The 22,256-nt window shown below is 32.8% G+C and overlaps 2 protein-coding genes across 2 annotated transcripts; both read left to right on the top strand.

Annotated features, from left to right (window-relative positions):
- Nucleotides 1–2,478: 2,478 nt before the first annotated feature.
- On the top strand, nucleotides 2,479–4,821 carry LOC139484360 (uncharacterized). Its single transcript, XM_071268097.1, has one exon. It carries the CDS (start codon nucleotides 2,479–2,481, stop codon nucleotides 4,819–4,821), a length of 2,343 nt encoding a protein of 780 aa, XP_071124198.1.
- Nucleotides 4,822–5,138: 317 nt separating this feature from the next.
- LOC139486304 (phosphoglycerate kinase 1-like) lies at nucleotides 5,139–22,134 on the top strand. The gene is made up of 12 exons (XM_071271148.1): nucleotides 5,139–5,316; nucleotides 8,362–8,412; nucleotides 10,051–10,203; nucleotides 10,962–11,106; nucleotides 11,827–11,930; nucleotides 14,104–14,223; nucleotides 14,577–14,691; nucleotides 15,652–15,831; nucleotides 17,992–18,068; nucleotides 18,883–18,983; nucleotides 20,985–21,083; nucleotides 21,552–22,134. Exons 1-12 carry the CDS (start codon nucleotides 5,255–5,257, stop codon nucleotides 21,590–21,592), a joined length of 1,248 nt encoding a protein of 415 aa, XP_071127249.1. The 5' UTR covers nucleotides 5,139–5,254; the 3' UTR covers nucleotides 21,593–22,134.
- Nucleotides 22,135–22,256: the final 122 nt, after the last annotated feature.

Raw genomic sequence — 22,256 nt, 5'->3', positions numbered from 1 at the left:
TTTGCCAACTCTAAACCAACCAAAGTCGAGATAAATACAAAAAAATGTTCAGTTAAATATGTCACACACATTGAAGTCTTCAAAGAATAAACAGAATTAAATAAAATATGCACAAGCAATATATATAAATCTGCACAATAATTGTTTGTTTCAAAATGTAAGAGAGATAACTTTACATTTTCGGCGAACAAAATGAACAAAAATAAAAGTACTCACGTACTGTTAACTCGAATAAAGCCAAGATCAGATGACTGACGAACAAATCATTTAGAGTTCCATCTCCCTGTAGCTTACTAGAAGAAAGCAACATTTAAAACAATACCGTACTTAACATGATTCGATTCAGTCAGTTGAATAAGTACTTTGTACACAAAGAGTAGAAAGGGGCAACTGGTTTGTGCGTGTATTTTATACAATGTAAATTATAGCAATATCTTTATTTGTCTGTAAGAATTGTTCTTTAGAACATCACAGAAGCACATTATAGTTCGCTTAGACGAATTTGTAGTGTATCCTTGAACTTTTAAAAAGGGTGAGTGGTTACATGTAAAGAGGGAAGGAAGAGTGAGCCTTACTTATGCTATTCTGCTTTTAAAGACGTGTTTAGGCTACATGCGATAAACTGAAATATTGTCCTCATTCTGGAATTATGTTTGGAGAAGGTTCATTGTTAAAATTGTCTGTATATAAACAATATTTCACAAATGAATACTATGAAATTTTGTCCTGGTAAAGGGAGACTATTTTTGTGTGTATAGATACAATATTTTATAGACATATTATCATGAAATTTTGTCTCATCAATAGGAGGTTATCAATGGAAATTAAATACAAGTATTGAATAAGGATATTAAAATTCTTCTGGAACTCTAAAACACCGTTGAAAAAGATCTGCTGATATAGTATATTCAAGTACTATTAGAGTTAGTACATCAACACGTCTGGATGTTCTGTACATTACCGTTAATATATCGATACAGTATAATGTTCAGCGTACAATGTAATATATTAACAATTGATTAATTATCTATGCAAAGGACAATTTACGATAAGGCCTGTTTTTGGCCCCCTATTTTCTCATTTTTCAAATTCTGTTTTGGAAGGCTACTTATTATGTTAAAACATTCCCTAAGGTTTAAAGTTTGTTTGGATAATTATAGAACTTCAAAACCACTAATTTTTGCAACCGTGAGTGAGGCGAGGGGGGTTAACTTTCTGTTATTCAAATATTGTAATAATTATTCATTTTGCAGGAGATTTTACAACAAATTTTTATTTTTTTAGTGACCCAGGATTTTTTTTTATTCCAATGTCATGAGAACTGTTTTTGCTGTCTAAATCGCCATATTTTTGTCCGGGTCACGTAGGCGCACGCTATCAAATTTTAAGAAATGATGGCCAAAAATCGTTATTTTCCCTTCTTTTGACGTTTTTGATGCCTTTTTACCCGCTAACCTCATCCATTTTCTGAAACTTTAATGGTTTTGAAGTTCATCAAAACAAACTTCAAACCTAAGGGAATATTTTAACGTGATAAGTAGCTTTCAAAAACAAAATTTAGAAAATGAGAAAATAGGGGGACCAAAACGTGCCGTATCGTACCTTGTCCTTTGAACTTTTATCAAATTAAATTTTTTTAAATAATTTGTGATAAGAAGTACAAGCTTTACAAAATGATTCCAGTTATAAATTCGATCTAAAATATGCCTTCTGCATGCTCACGTATACTATGTTTTAATATAATTTCTTAAAGAAATATTTCCATGGATTTTCTTTCACAGTGAACTTATTCGTCCCCCAAGAATATGTGCAGTATTGTCATGGACAGAATTTCATAGTGAAATATTGTCCAGAAGGAGGTGACAAAATTTCATTAACAAAAAAATGTTGTCCTGGACAATATTTCATTGTAAAATAGTGTCTGTAGATAAAATGTTATCTGAAATTCTGTCCAAGTCCACAATTAAAAATATTTTGGTTTGCCCAAACCCTACCCAAGGTTGAGACAGTGGGTAGGTAGGTAGTCTTTTTCTTTTTTTTCTTTTTTGTTTAAGAAATTGAAGTATCCGATGTTTATAAGTCTTCATGCCTATCTGATTAAAAAAAAACTTCTTCAAATCAGGACAATAAAAGAATTTGAGTAGGCAGCTTTTTTCTGGGTAGGTGAACTTTCAGTAGATCCCCTCCCCTTTTTATCGAAGTTCGCCTCAGTGAAATATGATCTGACCTAAGAACAGAACATATTGCTAAATTAAAAACAAATTTATAAACCTGTTTTCTTTCATCTATCACTTTCAGCTGAACGGACACATCTGTCGGGAATTTAGCGCGAATATATACATGTTAACGTTGCTACCTGACTTATGTATTTATGACGTTACTTATATAGCAATGGCTAGTTTAGAATAAACACGATCTATACACAACGCATTTTATCTACTTTACACAACATTTATGGTGCCGTGACTGTCGGAAACAATGGAATCGAAGTTAAAAGCAGTACGTAGAGGACACAGAGGGCAAGTTACAAAGTTATTCAAGAAATTCGATGAGATTGAAAAGAATTCGGACTTAGACAAAGACGATGTGAAACTAATTTCGGATGCAGTTGAACAGAAACAGAAGACTATCGTGGATTTGAATGAAAAGATACTGGATTTAACGTCGGAGGAGGATGTAGAGGAGGAAATTCAAGAGTCTGATGAGTATATGTTTAATTTAGAGTCCAAACTTCGGAAAATTAGAAAAATATATTCTGATTCTATTTCTCAAAATGTCGCATCAACGTCTCTAGATCCAAATGCAAATAGTTTTATGCCATCTTACCCCACAAATTCATCGCTTACCAATGCCAATGTTATACGCAGCAATGAAACTGAAATTAATGTACAGCCAACCAATTTTGATAACTTCCGCTCTATGCAAAATACCCATCGTGACTTGCAGTCTACAAATAACTTGTACAACCAAGGCTTTTCTTCAGTATCAAATAGCAGTCAAAATCACAGATTACCTAAACTTGATTTACCGCACTTTGATGGGGAAATTTTACAATGGCAAACATTTTGGGATTCCTATGAATCAACTATTCATTTCAACAGTACTTTGACCGAGATACAGAAATTTAGTTACTTGAAGGCCCAACTCCATGGCCATGCCGCCCAAACTATTGAAGGTTTCGCACTGACAAATGCCAATTACACCACTGCCGTTAATTTGCTCAAAGAGCGTTTTGGATCGCCTCAAAAGATTATTCATGCCTACATGAAAGCTTTAATGGATCTTCCTTCACCGTCAAATGATTTAAACAGCCTAAGGAGGTACGGAGACCACCTAGAAACGTACGTAAGAGGTCTTGAATGTTTGGGTCAAACACAAGAAATGTATGGCGCGCTATTAGTACCTATAATTATTAGTAAACTACCAGTAGAAACGAGAAAAAGTATTGCCCGTGAATATGATAGCGATCATATAACTCTAAACAACCTCAGAAAAGCCATCACAAAAGAAGCGAGAATTCTTGAAGCGGGACAATTTACCGACCGCGAAGGTTTACATACTACCGCAACATTTCTGACCGAAGCTCGCAATAAAACTCAGCGAAATTTCAATACAAACAATCCACGTTTCAATGACAAAAAACGTCCTTGCATCTACTGCACTGGTATACATTTTCCGGGAGATTGCACGATAATTTCTGACGTGAATGAAAGACTGAACATCGTAAAGCAAAAGAAAAAATGTTTCAACTGTCTAGGAAACCACGGTGTTGCCGAGTGTAAATCGCGTAACCGATGTAAGAAATGTAACAAGAAACATCACACCAGTATTTGCGGGGAACAAGCTACAGATGGAAAAGGACAGGACAGCAAGGAAAAATCAACCGTTGTAAGCTTGGTAAAAACAGGAGAACCAGAAACTGCAGTAATGTATACCTCACAACACACAAGCGTTTTATTGAAAACCGCTATCGCACCAATATCATACGGGAAACAGATCACAGAAGCTAGTATTTTATTTGACGAAGGTGCCCAACGTTCATTCATCACTCAGAGCATAGCAGACAAATTACAGATAAGACCAAGCGGAAGGGACATAATTGAACTGTCAGCTTTTGGAGACAAGGAGAAGAATATACGCCATTTGGATACAGCAAACGTTCAACTACATACTGACAAAGGTGATATTTTAAGCATTAATGCATTGATTGTTCCAGATATTGCAGTCCCACTTCAAAACCAGACGAAATACTTTACACGCAATTTGCCATACTTGAAAAATTTAAAGCTCGCACATCCGGTAAATAACGATGATAGCTTTGAAATTTCACTCTTGATAGGAGCCGATTATTATTGGGATATAGTTCAAGATCACGTGATTAGAGGGAATGGACCTACAGCCGTAGCATCAAAAATTGGTTACTTGTTATCTGGACCGGTAATAAGAAACGGAGAGAAATCCTTGACTTCATCAGTTCTTCTGAATGTTACTTCACACCATGCAGAGGAAAGCGAGATCGAGAAATTCTGGAATCTAGAATCGTTAGGAATACGTTTACCACAACAGGACGATGAGGAGAGTTTTGTAAAGACTTATCAACAAGACTGTATCAAATTTGAAAACGAACGTTATTCTGCCAAGTTGCCATGGAAACTGGATCATCCGGATCGCCCTATACTGTACCCGCTCGAAATCCGAACAAACATTAACAATTTAGATGACAAAAATGATGATACTTCAACAGAGAGATTGACACGAGTTCTACCAAAACGAGAGACATCTGTTCGAGCTCGACTACCCAAAAGTGATAGACTTCGTTAAAAGTGAATTTAATAAGTGAATTATTTGAATTTGTTTTAGAAAGACATTTTAATTATTTAATTTTCAGAAATATCTATTCGATTGACATTTAAAGTAATTAATAATTTCATATTTTAACTTTTGCCGGCCCCGAGAATGTCGGGAATTTAGCGCGAATATATACATGTTAACGTTGCTACCTGACTTATGTATTTATGACGTTACTTATATAGCAATGGCTAGTTTAGAATAAACACGATCTATACACAACGCATTTTATCTACTTTACACAACAACATCAGCTCTCAATACACGCTTTTTAAAAGCAACTTGTTTCTGACGGGAAAAAGTAGAGTTGTCTTTCTTGCACTGAATCTTTAATTTGGAAGGTTTCGCCGGCTTACAAGAAAGAAAAAGGAAAGATTGTTTGTCAACCTTACTGAGAAATACTAAAATGGCATTGAACAAACTCGCTATAGATGCATTGGACCTTAAAGATAAACGTGTGTTGATGCGGTAAGCGTTTACAAAATTAATTGTTATGCACAGATCATTCAATGGGAAATGACCTGTCCTTGACATTTGTCAAAGTGAAAGTCGAAGAAATTACAAATTTTCCGCGAACGTCGGTGAAAACGTATAAAATATACGTATTTTGTAAACAATTATGAGTCTAATATGAGACAAAGTTCAAACTGTCATAAAGGCTGAATTGGCTTGCTTTGATGTGACTGTCAAGCCAAATCGTTTTAGAAATATACCCCCCCCCCTTTTGTGGGAAAACTTGGGTTGATTTTTTAGGGACTCACTTAGGGACGATAAGAGCAGGCCCCCTCAATGGCAGTCATTGCCTTTTGATCCCTAACCCTTATGAAAATTTCTGTATCTGCCACATATAATTCATTTTGTACACTGGCGGATCAAGAAATTTTCATAAGTGGGGGCTCACTGACTGTCTAAGAGGGGGCCCACTCCATTAACACATCAGTGATTCCCTATATAAGCATCCAAATCCCCCCCCCCCTTGCCCCCCTAAATCCACCTCTGTTGTAATGGGGCCACAATTAAAAATATTTTGGTTTGTCTAAACCCTACCCAAAGTTTGAGACAGTCTTCTTTATATACAGAAAAACATCAACTGGTTGATAGGTAGTATGGGTAGGTAGGTAGGCATTTTCTTTTTTGTTTTTTTCAAAAAGAGAAATTGAAGTATCAGGTGTTTATTAGTCTTCATGTCTATCTGCTTAGAAAAAAAACTTCTTCAAATCAGGACAATAAAATAATTTGAGTAGGCAGCTTTTTTCTGGGTAGGTAGCATTTGGGCAAACAAACCTATTCTTTTTTATGGCCTGGGGGACTAGTAAAATGATGCTTGGTCTCAATTGTTTTCATCCATGAAGTTCGTAAGTTTCTGCAGAGGTTATCCATATCCACATCATTTATTTTTAATTTTAAAGTTTTTTTTTCTTTCAAAGTGAGGCTTGAAGCTACATGTACTGATGTAGCTTATGAACTTTTGACAAACAGTGCAGTAATTGGGGTTGAAAAATTATGTTACAGCTAACTAGCCCAGGACTTATTGACAGCAGGATTTTACTAGCCCTGTTCGAAGAACTGCTAGCCCATCAAAACTGACCTGCTAGCCATGTATGCCTTACAAATCAGAGTTTGCTGCATAATACAGGGTGGGTGTCATGTTTTGAAGGGGACATTATACACTGTATTTAACTAGTTCATTTTTATCCGTTGTAGTACTATGGGTCTTTAAGGGGGCTCGCGGGTCTAAATCAATTTTTTTATTTAATATAGGATTTCTCTATATTTTTCTATAAATGAACTTTATCTTATACCTAATAGAAAAATAAAAAAAAAGTAATGGGGTCACCGTTCATTTAAGCTCCCAATCTGCCTTCGAAAGAAGCATACATTTTTGTTAATGTCCCTTTTTTCTGTTGAGTTAATAGCAGAAATAGCGGTAATATCGAAATTAAAAAAATAACTAAATTGCAGAAAACATGTTCATTTGTTTTATCGTGTGAAACAAGTGGTTTAATTATTATATTTGTTGTCCACACATATAAGGGAGACCTTTTATTGGCGTGCTCGGGAAAACACTGGCAATATTCGCAGAACATGGTCTCAGATTTTTCATCCTGCCGCCACAGCCGACCTTGTCCAGGGGAATCTTTCTGTCCATGTCACTAGATATGTTCTTTCCGCTTTTCCCGATCGTATTTTACATTTTTTTCTGGATGAATTTTCAGCCACATTAGTACCCCTTCATCTACCGATTTTTGCTTTGAAATTGACCAAGTTCCTGGTGTGCCCGTTCTAAAATATTTTGAAATATTTTGCTGTATTGTTTCGTGTTCAACAGTTGTCCGACAAGACCAATACATAATAACCGGCATCGTTAATTGAAAATCTCGACAGAAGCAATGTTCAATACCCCCTGTACTGAAAAATCGATATTGAAAGTGTGAGATATTGCTATCAATAGATGATACCTGGCCACCCTGAGTCATTTGTTTTATTTTTAAAACATGTAACTGTACAACAGGGCCTAGCTGCTATCAATATATATATATGTAGCCGCTAGGCTAGCTAAACTTTCAATAATCATAAATCTGCGTAGCCCTAAGTAGCCGCTACGATATTGAACACATCCCTAGACCTGTACAAACCAGTTCAAATGCTTTGAATCCCAGATGACGTAATTGAATCTGATTGGCTAAGATAGAATAGGGATGAAGGGATTTCCACTATCTATTTTGGAAACGCCAAGAATTTTTGTTACGAGTCCGTCGGGCATATTAGGTTAAAAGTTTTGATTGCCCGAGGCGTAAATGCTCTAGTCCCGGGCGTCGGGCTAGTTGATTTTTTAACCCCTGAGTAATTGCAGTGAGGAACACCTGTGAATTCTATTTGCTCTAGACTATTTATAAACCACTTGAAAGGAAGCAAGACAGCTCTCCCCAACTTTCTCTAAACTCTCTCCACTTCCTACAAACTCCAATATTAAAATGAAAAAGAGTGTAATCTTGCTGTATATAGGCCAACTCACCCTACTAGTTATAAGTTTAATACTGATGAAATCTTACAAAGCCAATCAATTGACCTTGAAGCTACTACATGTATTTTGGTAAGGGGATATTCAATGTGACTTGTTTGTATAGTACATTTAATTGCTTTATGACACAGTCACTGTCATGAAAGTCTATTAAAAGAATCATGTACATCCTAAAAAAATCTAAATTACAATGCAAGCCTATATTTCATGCATTTGGTTTCTTGTACACCTGTATTGTTCTAGAACCCATGTTAAAAACCTCAATTGTTTCTCTAAATAATTAGAGAGTTGTTTACCCGAAATTGTTGTCCACATTAAGTAGTCCTTAAACAGACAGACACAAATTAATTTTGTAGGTCATATTGAGAAAGTTCTACTGTTTAAGCCATACATTATACAAAATGTTAATTATTTTAATGAGTCATTTGCAGCCTAGAGAAATGTAAAAAAGGTAGAGCATTAATTTAACTCATTATGATTTATTTTTACAGTGTTGATTTTAATGTTCCATTGAAAGAAGGAAAAGTTACAAACACACAGAGGTAATATATCATTATAAAAGATGTAGAAAGAGTGTTCAAAATGTTGCCACTACAGTAAAAGCAAGATGATTTTACTTAAGGTGATACCCAACACTTTCACTAAAATTAATTTGGTTGTTTAATTTTAATAAAATTTTGACAAAGTATTTAATTTGACCCTTTGACAAAAATATAAAAATTTCAAAAATTTTGAACCAACCCTTTTGTCAGAAAAATTACACTGGTTATATAGCAGTTTGACAAACACCAATTTTGATCATTGAGAAGCTAAATATTCCATTAACAACACAACGTAATTAAACATGTTAAAACGTTTAGCTTACTTTACAGAGTTATCTCCATGTAGTGTTAGGTACCACCTTAATGTTAAGATTTTACATAATTATCACATTGGTACTTTGGTGAATGTGGATTATAATATATCAAGCAATTTACAATATGTATACCCAAACTACAACTGTATAGAGATAATTATATTTATTTCAATACAATTACATAAATAAATAATATAAAATAAAACAATAAAGACAACAACACCCATCAATTATCGCATATAACAGTTTATTCTGGTCGACATGTTTCGCCAACAAGGGTGGCATCTTCAGGACAATATTATACATGAAATCAAACAGTGAAGTACAAATTTTGCGGTTGTGTTGTTCGCCGAAAGTAACATAACAATAGATATAAATAGAAAGTGAAAGTAAAATAAGAATCTAGTATAGTTAAAAGTGAAAGTTGGTCAATAAAGTTATTAACAATGTGGTTAGCTGCTATTCTTACATGTCTATGTAGTTGTTCTCATGGAGGTTTCTAGTGGTAATATTGTAGAAATGATGAAAGTAGATCATAAAATGTCACTTCATTTCCAAATTGGACAAAATCCCACTGGCCATCCCATACCAATTCAACTGGCTTTGCTCCGAGGGAGGTACTGCTTCTAATTGCGTCGGTAATAGGGTAAGTGTATGATCGCTGCAATTTTGGGAATTGTAAATCTAGGTAGATTCGTTCATAAAGTTTACTTGCTTATAAAGTGTCCGTGGATCAAGCTTTTCTTTATAAATATGTTTTTATGGTTTATGTTGTTCATTTTATTTCTGGTTCCTTCCTTTTTTTACTACGTAAAATGCCTAGTATTCCGAATTATTTTGAATTTGTGTACTTATGTATGGTATGTTGATTTTCAGTGATGGACTGCTTCTTATTTGTATGTTTCTGTGGTTGCTACTGTTTCCAAATCTCTAACATTAAATAATGTACAAAAGTAGATAAAGGAATTCACAATTGATCAATCTTAAAAATTCAATTTGTTATTGACCTCCTTATTACATGTAATTAGTTTACATAGTTCATTTAGTTCTGTGCATTTATTTGGAATTCATTAAATCATGAAAAACTTCAACGTTGGTCAATTTCTATTATGAAATGAAATACATTGTAACCTACAGTTATCAAAAGCTGAACAATTAAAAAGCACAACACATTGTTTTTATGAAGTTTAAAAATACTTCTTCTGGTGTAGATCAATGTAATTCAAGGGTATTTATACACTTATAAAACTTGCAAACTTCAATTAAAACAGTCATACTCTTCATTCTCTTGACAATTGTGACATTATTTATTATTTACATGTAGAATAACAGCGGCTTTACCAACTATAAAATATGCCCTGGACAATGGTGCTAAGTCTGTTGTATTGATGAGCCATCTTGGGCGACCTGACGGCAGAAAACAAGACAAATATTCTATGGCACCTGTCAAGGGAGAATTAGACAAACTTCTTTCGAAGTAAGTATTAGATATATGATAAATTTTGTTGTTGGTTTGCTGTCCCTTTGCAAAAGTTGTAAGTGTGAGATGAGTCTGGTTGTAAGATTGCTGTTGGAAAAATAAGTAATTAAATTTCATAGGAAGGGAGAGGGAATGGTGCCAGTAGACATGTTTAATCCAACTCCATTATGTATGTGACTGTCCAAAATCAGGAGCCTTAAATTCAGTGGATGTCGTTTGCTGCTAGAAATCATACTTGTTTTTGGTTTGTTGTTTTGTGCTTAAATTAGGCTTTTTTGAATTGTTTTACTTTGTTCATTTTTTAGCCTTTTAAAGCTTGCATAATGTATGGATTTTGCTTATTGCTAAAGCACATACACTTACCTATACCAGTAGTTGTAAACTTCATTGGTCTGTGTGGGATTTGCTATCGTAACAGATCTTTTTATATTTATGAGGAAAAATTGTAAATTAGCTACAAATAGTAAAAAGATTATAAATACCAGTACAATGTAATGTGTTGATTAAAAGATATAAGTTCATCACATAATGTATAATGCATATGAAAAGTAGGTTTACCTGTAGATTATTCTATATATATACATTTATATATATATTTGACTGATTTCCCATTTTATCTTTAAGTGAATTTGAGTTGTCTCCCTTTCTTTTTCAGACCAGTGACATTTTTCTATCAGACTGTTGGACCAAAGATTGACTCAGGGACAGTGTTATTATTTGTTTATAAATTTAAATTATTTCCCTTTCTTTTACAGACCCGTAACATTTTTATCAGACTGTGTTGGACCAGAGGTTGAGGCAGCTTGTGCCAGCCCTGCCCCAGGGACAGTGTTGTTACTTGAGAATCTCAGATTTCATGTGGAAGAAGAAGGAAAAGGAGTAGATTCTGAAGGGAACAAGGTATACACAGTCAAATAGTATTATAAAATTTCTTTAATACTGAGGATTACTTTTATTTAATAAACATGTGGTCCGTTTGATCTCAGTTCTTCATTGGTCAAAATTCAATTATGCTGTCAAACTTTCTTGTTATCCTCTGAATTATGTACTGTGACATCTGGACAGTTAAATTTTAAATATTTAAAACGCTTGGCATGCCTTGCGTTTTAAATTAGAAAAATTTCAACTGTCTCATGAGGATTATCCATTGTGACTGTTAGTTTTACCCCAAAAATACTTGGTAGTCTAAAAAGTAAAAACAAATTTTTTTTTTATAAATTTTTAAACCAAATTTAAGACAAATTAAGACAGGATTTTTATGATAGTAAAAGATTTTTTGCATACAGAAGTAAAGAAACACACAAGAAACTATTGAGAAAAAACCTGCTCCCAATGCAAGAGAGATAACTCATGTTAAACTAAACAAAACATTTTAACATTTGTATAGTAGGAAGGGGCGTGTAAATAACTCTTGTTAATCTGAACAAAACTTTGTTACATTTGTGAAAAGAGGGGGGAACAACTTATCTTTTCATTCATTCATTTAAAACAGTATATATATATTCAATTAATATTTGGTGCATTTTATTTTAGAATATAGAATGGGAATCTTTGCATGTCCATTTATACAGTTTCTGTTTTATTGTGGGTAACTCAGTGTTTTCCATTATTTATTTATAGATAAAAGCAGACAAGGCAGCAGTAGACGCATTCAGAGCCTCATTATCAAAGTTGGGAGATGTTTATGTAAATGATGCTTTTGGTACTGCCCACAGAGCACATAGGTAAGAAGGGCAAAACAGTAAGTCTTAGGCTGTGTTCACATTGACCTAAACTCAGTAGTGTGTTAGTGTAACTCACACGTAAACAAAACACAATTACGTTCCCATTGATAAAACTCAACGTTTACATGCAGTGTAAATCATGTTTTGTCTACATGCAGTTGATAGTCAATGTAGGCCTTGTGTAGGTTAAGTTGTACACAAAACTAGATATTTAGAACATTATTTTTACCATATCTAAGGGAGAAACGATTTTTTGATAAAATTGATATTTAGAACAATTATTAATGAAGTTCTTTACAATATTTGTCTAAACTTGATATATAATTTAATTTGTTATAAAAAAAACTTTAGGTAGCTTTATTAACCCCTTATCAAGACTCAAAGTATCATCATTGCCGAACACATAATTCATTTGAAAAGGTCTTACCAAATCTACTGGATGTACACCTAAATATTTGCCACTGGTCTGTACTCAAACAACGATTCACTCATTAATGCATTATTATTGTTTGTCTAGTATCTCGGATCAATTAAAATACTGGTCTGTACTTAAACAACGTTTCACTGATATATGCATTGCTGAAAAAAGTGAGGTAATTTGTTTTGTCTGTCTTTTATCTCAGATCCTTTAAAATACACTTAGAAATAATAATAAAAAAAGCATTACCCCCTCTCTTTGCCAAATACTCCTTGGAAAAAAAACCATTGAAACAAAAACAAATAATAGAAATGTATGATCATCGACTGGACGTACACAGAAATATTTGCCACTGGTCTTTACTCAAACAACGATTCACTCATAAATGCATGACTGAAAAAAGTGAGGTAAATTGTTTTGTTTGTCTAGTATCTCAGATCCGTTTAGATACGCTTAGAAATAATAATAAAACAACATTACCCCTCCCTTTGCTTAATACTCCTTAGAGAAGAAATACCATTTGAATCAAGCAGAAAAGATAGAAATGTAGCATGTGTAGTGATCCTTAACATCTCAATCCTTTTTCTTCGTCTGTAAGCAGGCTGCTGCAGCATACTTGTCTAATCCGTAGTCGAGACATCTTTAGTATCTTTAAACTACTGCAAATCATCAAAATTGCTATTATAAAGGAGCAACCACTTAAGTTAAAAAAAGGGGGGTTAAATTTTTTTTCTGAGTCAGAATTATTTTCACGCGAATGCTTTTATTCAGTTTTTTCAATGCTAGCAATCAAACTTTTTTTTTCAATATTTTAAAGCAATTTATTGAATTATCTGTAATGACCAAAATTAGCTGGACATGGTTACGGATTTTTCAAATTTCAACATGAAATTGAAGGACCTCATAAAACACTATAATAAATGGGAAAATTCTTGATTCAGAATATTATTTTTCCATCTGTATGATTAGAATTTCCTTTTTTTTTATCGAATTCGGTGACAGAATATTCAAGGAAAAATCCATCCCCCCCTTTTTTTAAAGTCAAATGGTTGTTCCCTAACTGCTAGAAAAGTTGTCCGAAAAACTTGCATTCAGTTCTACGTAATGAACATTTAAATGACATATAGTTTAAAAGTGTGAACATATCTTATGTACAGGTAATTAAACAAGGTAGATGTGAACAAATTTAATGTGAAACCAGTGTACATTACATTAAACTAATTGTACATGGTGTTTGGTGTGAACACGGCCTTACAAGGATTAACTCATATATGTTTATATTTTAATTATTTTATGTCCCCACCATAGGCAACTTGGGCAATAAGTGTTTCATCTTTACCTTCATCTTTCCCTTTCATTTTTGTTGAACACTTTTACTCAAGTTTGCTTCTGACATACAAGTTATATGAAAATTATACACAATGCTATTAAACCAAAAATGGTGTCCGTCTGTCATTTCTTTTTTTGTTTCCTTGCACTGACTTATGTTTTCATCATGTAAATTTAATCAAACTTTTACATAATGCTAAAAACAAAAACTTGCAGACAGAGTTCAAATTTGGGAAGTGAGTCACTTAACCTTTTAGAGTTCTCCCTCTTTAAACTTGAAAAATTGTATTTTTATCCGTTTCTGCACTCAAACAGAGTTATTTTAATACCGGTGGTAAAATTAAAGATAAAATACTTGAACAAGCAAAAGGAACTCAGAAAATGAATAGTTTTTGTAAAATTATTATTTTTTTTATTCCATTACAGTTCTATGGTTGGATGTCAGTTAGCACAGAGAGCATCAGGATTCTTGTTGAAGAAAGAGTTGACTTACTTCGCCAAGGCATTAGTCAGTCCTGAGAGACCATTCCTAGCTATTCTTGGAGGGTAAGTCTAGAGAGACCATTCCTAGCTATTCTTGGAGGGTAAGTCTAGAGAGACCATTCCCAGCTATTCTTGAAGGGGAAATTCTTAGAGACCTTTCCTAGCTATTCTCGGAGGGTAAGTCTAGAGAGCCCATTTCTAGCTATTCTTGGAGGGTAAGTCTAGAGAGACCATACCTAGCTATTCTGGGGGGGGGGGGGGGGGCGGTAAACCAGAGAGAACAACTCAAAAAGTTGAACCAAGGACTCAAGATTACAAAATAAATTTTCAAAGGGGAAAGGGGGAATTGTTTAGAATTTTCATTAATTCAAATTATTTTAACTTCTTGAGTTATGAAGATATATCTTGTTTTTCAGAGCCAAGGTAGCAGATAAGATTCAGTTGATAGAAAACATGTTGGATACAGTAAACGAGATGATCATCGGAGGAGGCATGGCTTTTACCTTTCTCAAAGTCCTCAATAATATGGAGGTATGATAAAGTATAAATATCTAACACATTTTTATCGAGTATGTGACATTTATGTTTTGAAAATTAGTCATAGATTTTGCAGTTGTTTGTATTAATATTTAGAATCAGTTTGTGATTACTGTTTTTCAGACAACAATAACTTTGTCAACCCTTCATGTATTTTTATTTTATTAAGGACAGCAGCTTGCTTATGACTAAGGCCATAAAAAAAGAATAGGTCTGTTTGCCCAAACCCTACCTACCCAGAAAAAAGATGCCTACTCAAATTCTTTTATTGTCCTGATTTGAAAAAGTTTTTTTTTAATCAGATAGGCATGAAGACAAATAAACATTGGATACTTCAATTTCTTTAAAAAAGAATAAAAAAAAAAATGCCTACCTACCTATCCACTGTCTCAACCTTGAGTAGGGTTTGGGCAAACCAAAATATTTGCAATTGTGGCCTAAAATACAGCACATAGCAAAATTTTATTTTAAAATATTTATTTTCATTTTCCCATATTTTACTGATAAATGGACAGATGCCAAACCCTTACAAATTTATATGCAAGATATAAAAATAAACTCATAGTAGATACAAGGCTTTAAAAAAATGTACACCAGAAGGGAGTTTTATATATAAAGACTCATCAGTGACACTCTATTCAAAAAAGTTTAAAAGGTCAAATAAAGTACTATTTTGAGTAAGAATGATGGATGAGGAGGCATGGCATTAACTTTTTTTCATAATTCTGTTTTAACTGTCTGTACAGAATTTAAAAATTGTGAAAATTCAAAGGCTGGGCAAAATAATTACTCAGAAAAAAAAATTTGTGTTTGGGCCAGATTTTCCCAAGACTAAACTTAAATGGAAAGATTGAATAAGGCACAAATCTGAAGCATGCACAGTGCAATTAAAAAAATTAAAAAAAGGCATGTATTACAGGCAACTCTGAAATGATATTATTGACCTTATTTTAGATTGGTTCCTCCCTGTATGATGAGGAAGGTGCTAAGATTGTACAAAAACTAGTAGATAAAGCCAAGGCTAACAATGTTACCATTACCTTACCAGTAGATGTAGTAACAGGGGACAAGTTTGCTGAAAATGCTGCTGTGGGATCAGCCACAGTAGAATCTGGTATCCCTGCAGGAAGTATGGTAAGGTTTAAGAAGGGATGGTCACAGTAGAATCTTGTATCCATGCTAGATGTATGGTAACAGTTTAGTTAAGTTCCAATAGGACAGGTCACACTAAAATCTGGTATAAGTTAACTTAATGAAGGTATGGTTATGTTTGATGAAATTCCTGTTTATGCAGAACATACTTGTTTTGTGCAGACTTCAAACCATTTTTATGGCCCTGCAACAAAGTTGTCGGTGCCATATAGTTTTACTCTTGTCCGTCATCCCGTCATTCCGAAATTCCGTAATTCCGTCATTCTGTCATTCCGCAACAAACCATTATACAGAGTTTTTTTCTAAATGCCTTCAGATATTGGGCTGATTTCTTGTGTGTGAGTTAACCATCATGAGTTAGGGATCAAGTTTAAGATTTGTTCCGCTCCACTAATTTTTGCCGAAATTACGGGCTTTGGACTTTGAGAAATTGTTGAAAATCACAGTTATACCAGGGCTTCCAAAAAACATTTGAGCCAGCCGGACATTTTATATCTGATCCCGATTTTAATCCCTTAAGACTAAGTCACAATTATGGTAATCAGATGGCCATTCCAATGATAATGACATTAGATTAAAAAACGATTTTAAACTTTACTTTGTTTTGTATGTTTGGATGTAAACTGTTAAATTGGCAGTGCATCATTCAAAGTGTGCACTTCAGCGTGCTCATATCTGCCATAGACTCTTTATTTGTGCAAAATGACATGTCAAAAACTTCATTTTCGTTTTGAAAATCACGTTTTTCTAAAACCGGATGTTGACTTGACAATGGTAAAACATGGACCGTAAACGGATACGTAAAATCCGTGTACGTTTGCAAAGCATGACTGAGTGAAGAAGCTCTTTCCACGTTATTTCTTCAACAAAATGCTTGAAATGAACGTTAAGATACAGGTATCAATGATAATTTTAGCATTTTGAAGAAATAAAGGGTGCATAATTAAATTTCTCACCTTTGCAAATGCGCACACGCGTTCTAGTTCATTCGACGTATTTCTGACGATTTTTCATTTAAACCTTTTAATTTTTTTGTATCAAATCATGTAGTTAAACTAATTTCTTATAATTTTAATCTTTGGACTAAATCAATGAGCTACAAACCACTGAAATGTAAGAAAATAGTTGTGAATAGACCGATCAATTTATACGATGTCCGGTACTGAACATAGTTTACCTGTCAACTGAACAGGTAGATATCACCTGTCCAACAACTAATTAGCCTTGATTAAAATTAGAAAGTATTGAAGTAGGGGTTGTTTTGATAGTAATTAATCATCATGTCACTTTTATGACCGGAAATGTGTAGATGTTAAAGGCAAAAGGTTGGGTCAAAAAGATCGTGACTTATGTTAAAATGACCGAAAAAGCCTTGAAAACTAAAATGTATATGACCGTTTCATGCTTTGCCCAGCCGGACTTTTACCGGACATTAATCAAATGTCCGGAATATATGACCGTTTTGGAAGCCCTGAGTTATACGTACTTTTTTTCTAAACGCCTTCAGATATGGGGCTGATTTTTGGTAAGAGAGTTAACTATGATGAGTTACGGATCAAGTTTAAGTTTCGTTACCCTCCACTAATTTTTTACCAAAATTACCAGCTTTGGACTTTGAGAAATTGTTGAAAATCACAGTTATACACACTTTTTTCTAAACACTTTCAGATATTTGGCTGATTTTTGGTATGTGAGTTAACCATGATGAGTTATAGGTCAAGCTTTAGTTTGGTTCCGCTCCGCTAATTTTCGCTGAAATTTCGGGCTTTGGACTTTGATAAATTATTGAAAATCACAGTTATACGGATTTTTTCTCTATTCCCCTCCAGATTTTGAGCTGATTTTTGATATATGAGACTACCTATATGTTTTTGTCCACATGTGTTTATATTTTTCAACTTTTTGGACGGGGCCATTCCTGTCGCTTTGACACATCTACTTTTTACTTTTTTTATCCATACTCACACTTATACTTTAAAATGCAGTAGTTGAAGTTTATTTTGCAAGGTCTTGAAATGACTGCAGCAAGTTTTTTTTTTTTATTTATATTTATACAGTAGATTGGGTTTACTTGATACTTACCTGACCAACATATAAATAGATTTCTACATCAATAAAATAAAGTGAATTTCTTTGTTTTAGGGACTTGATGTTGGAGAGAAATCTATAGCAATGTTCTCTGAAGTGATAGGTAGAGCAAAAACAATTGTATGGAATGGGTATGTATTGTTTCAATTAACTATAACCTTTACTGAATATTTTTATGCCCCACCTACGATAGTAGAGGGGCATTATGTTTTCTGGTCTGTGCGTCCGTTCGTCCGTCTGTCTGTCTGTCTGTCTGTCTGTCTGTCCGTTCGTTCGTTCGTCTGTCTGTCCCGCTTCAGGTTGAAGTTTTTGGTCAAGGTAGTTTTTGATGAAGTTGAAGTCCAATCAACTTGAAACTTAGTACACATGTTCCCTATGATATGATCTTTCTAATTTTAATGCCAAATTAGAGTTTTTACCCCAATGTCACGGTCCACTGAACATGGAAAATAATAGTGCGAGTGGGGCATTCGTGTACTGGGGACACATTCTTGTTTTTAATCAATTACTTTAAAGAGATTATTTAAAACATTTTGTTTTACCTTGCTTGCAAGTTTTTCTTGTTCTTGACAAAGAGGAGTTCAAGATTAGGGTTATTTCTTCATGTTAATTGGTGTGTGTGTAGTATTTACTATGTATAAGATTTTGGAACATTTCTTGCTTGAAATTAAATTTGATTATAGAGCGTCAAATGTGTGTGATCTTAAAATACTATTGTATTATTAATATTCTATTTGATTGACTAAAACATACATAAAGTTAGTATCTAGGAAAGGTGCTTTGTAAATTTGGTGATCACCTTGAGAGATACTATTTATTAAAATTTCACTTATATTAAATTTTCAAAAAAGTATTTGACACCAAACCATAATTGAGGTTAAAAGTGCCTTTACCAGGTCCCAAGTTCATAAAACTTGGAAAATAATATGTTTGTTTTCATTTCAGACCACCGGGTGTATTTGAGTTTCCCAACTTTAGTAAAGGTACCAAATCTATGATGGATGCTGTTGTCAAGGCAACACAAGGGGGAGCCACAAGTATCATTGGTAAGATCACCTAAGAAAATCTAGTACTATTGTCAATGTGATAGGTGTGCAAATATAACCAAATCTTTATATAATATTAAAGGGAATTAATTTGCTGAAAATTATCTGCCCCTTTTAAGAATATGACTTTTATACATAGATTAGGGCTATTCAATTAAAATGTATGTGGGAGGGTAGGAAGGGACTTTCAAAATATCCCTACAACCAAGATCCATGTTTTCGATAATTTTGCATATTGGTTATAGACAAATACTGAAGAAAGACACATGACCCACATTCAATAATTAAACTTGCCTTGTTTCCCTCCCACATACATTTTAATGGAGTAGCCCTAATTTAGACATTACATGTACTGCAATATATATTTATTGAAACCAAAAATTGGACTGTGTCAGGTTCTCAATTAAAAAAACTTGGGTTCCTATTTTTAGTAGTGATTTTTTTCATAAAATGTTTCCATTCACATTATTTATGCATTCAACTTTACCACCGGTCAGGAATTTGCAATAATAAATGCATGCATTAATTTCTGAATATACAATATTTGAGTGTCCCTTATAAACAGAACTCTGTAACAATTTTATTTTCTCTGCTTTTTCAAATATTGTTTCCCAATATTGATTTTTCATTTTGAAAATGATATGAATTTGAAAATATAAATTAAGAAATAATTCCTTCATGTCATGCTCTATGCTCATTTTAACATGGGTAGGCATTATATTTGTCGATATTTTACACTGAATGTTATTCAAATATAATGCCTACCCATGTTAAAATGAGCATAGAGATTAGAGCATGACATGAAGGAATTATTTCGATTCTAATAGGACAAATACAGTATTTTTATAGGTCTAAGCGTACGAAATTACTGTAAAAATGTTTGGCTGTTCCCGTTTCCTCCTCGAGTAGTCTGTGCAATGCATTTCATATTTGATAATTTTAAAAACTACGAGCAGGATAAATATATGTTATTTCATAAAAATATATTATAAAAGTTTATGTTAAATGCCTAAATGTATATATTTTAAAGGATAACGATGGAAATAACGTTAATTTTAACTATAAGTTTGTGCGCATGTGTCAAACCTATTTTGTGCTCATTAGAAGACAGCTTTGTTTACAAAGCGTAATAAGGACGTCATATTAGAATTATATAATAGAATTGTATTGATATCATAAAATATGAAATTCAGGAAATTGAAATAATTTCCAATTTAACTTAAAATTGAATGAGTTTGGAAGTCAGAGAGTTTTTTTTAATAAGATTTTTATAATAATTGCAGCTTATCTTGAGTCATCACTTTATGAAGTTATTCTTTAAAACTTTGTTATTTCAAGATTATTTATAATCTAATAAAAATTTGAAACAAATATAGCATACAAGCTTTTTCAGTGAAATTATTACATTCGTTAAAAGACAATGACAAAAAAAATTGAATTACTTCCCTTTGATTAACATCTCCTGCACAAACAGTTTGAATTAAATGCTGATTCTCAAATAAGAAATGTAAAATGGTATAGTGATGCAATATTAGTTTCATTAATTCATCTTTTTATATTCAAATGTAATTATTTTTACAATATTTCAGATTAAGCTTTGTGATACTTCTAATTACCTCCCTTATATTGTATAAATTTTGAAATCAGATTTAAAACTACAAATATTTTTATAAACCCAAAATATATTTCAAATTCAGAGGTACAGATCAAAGCTAAGCAGGATAGATTTAATGTCCCAATAATGGGCATTTTGTTTTTTGGTCTGTTTGTCTGTTGTTTAGGTTAAAGTTTTTGGTCAAGGTAGTTTTTGATGAAGTTGGGAGTCCAATAAACTTGAAACTTAGAACATATCTTCCCTATTGTATGATCTTTCTAATTTTAATGCTACATTAGAAGTTAATGCCAATTTCATGAAGAGTGCTAGTATGGCATCTATGTACTATGGACTTATTCTTGTCTTTTACAAATAATTGTAAGCAAATATTTTGTATCTTTTTTCAGGCGGTGGTGACACTGCTACATGTGCAGCTAAATACAACACAGAAGATAAAGTCAGTCATGTTAGTACTGGAGGGGGAGCTAGCTTAGAATTGTTAGAAGGTGAGATTAAAAGTGATTTCAAATTTAAGATTCTGAAGTTTTTAAATTTGAAAAAAAGCTACAAACTGATGAAAATAACCAAATAATTGCATTTGAAAAAAATAGAATCATAATCCAACAGACTGAACGTGAATAAAATACAAATAACTGCAAAACCTCAATTTAAACACAAACTGCTTAAGATAAAAGCCTTGATCAAAAGGAATTATTTGCACATTCAGATATCAATATAAGATACTCTGAAAGGCAAGTATATCCTGTTGCATATTTTTGAACGGAAATAGAATTATAGATGTAATAAGTTTTGAATATACCTTAAAAAATGTAAAGTAATCTGATATTTATTGTGAGATAACACAATTGATATGGAGTAACAATTGATATGGAGTAAAATGAAAACAAATTTAATTGTTTTTTTTATGATCCATGATGTATTAAAGACTAAATAACTTAACGTCTTTTTTGCAGGTAAAGTTTTACCAGGTGTAGCAGCATTATCAGACGCATAATAGAAGTGAACAAATCCTATATAGAAACTTTAAACTAATTTGTGTACTTTGTAAATCTGTATTGATGGTAGGGATGATTTTAAAGTAAAACATGATAAGTGCTAAGAAAAAGATATAGTTTTCATATTTATTTCACATTCTCCAGTATTTTTGTTATTTTTTTTGTTGTTATGATATGATTTTTTCAATTCCTCATACATGAGTTTTGTTTCTTTTTTTCCTATTCTATTGTAATTCTTTCTTAAGTTCTGTTTCATCTGTGATAAAAAAAAAAAAAAAAAAAGTTTAGAAACTTTTCCTATTTTCACTCGCTATATTTAATTCAATGAGAAATTTTTGTTTTTGTTTTTCAAAACAGTTTATTTATTACTTTAACCATTTTTAATATCCCATCAAAATTCAAAGTTTATTCAATCATAGTCAAACTTAACAATACAAGAAATATTTACGAAGAAGATTGTTATTTATTAACTGCTTGTTATCCATTAACATATATTAGCTGTGCTTGTTGAAAAAAAAGTTAATAAAACTGACATTTTTTTTTGTTCTATTGTTCAACTTTATTAATCCCTCATGAGTCAGTTTATTCTCATGATTGTTATGATTGGCCTACATTTTCCTGTCTGTATTTTTTTGAATTACTGAGGGTATCAATTTTCGGGTA

The sequence above is a fragment of the Mytilus edulis genome, chromosome 8 (genome assembly GCF_963676685.1).
Source record: "Mytilus edulis chromosome 8, xbMytEdul2.2, whole genome shotgun sequence".
NCBI classification, from domain to species: Eukaryota; Metazoa; Mollusca; class Bivalvia; order Mytilida; family Mytilidae; genus Mytilus; species Mytilus edulis.
The sequence above is the reverse complement of the archived record's forward strand: the minus strand, read 5'-3'. Positions and strand labels throughout refer to the sequence as shown.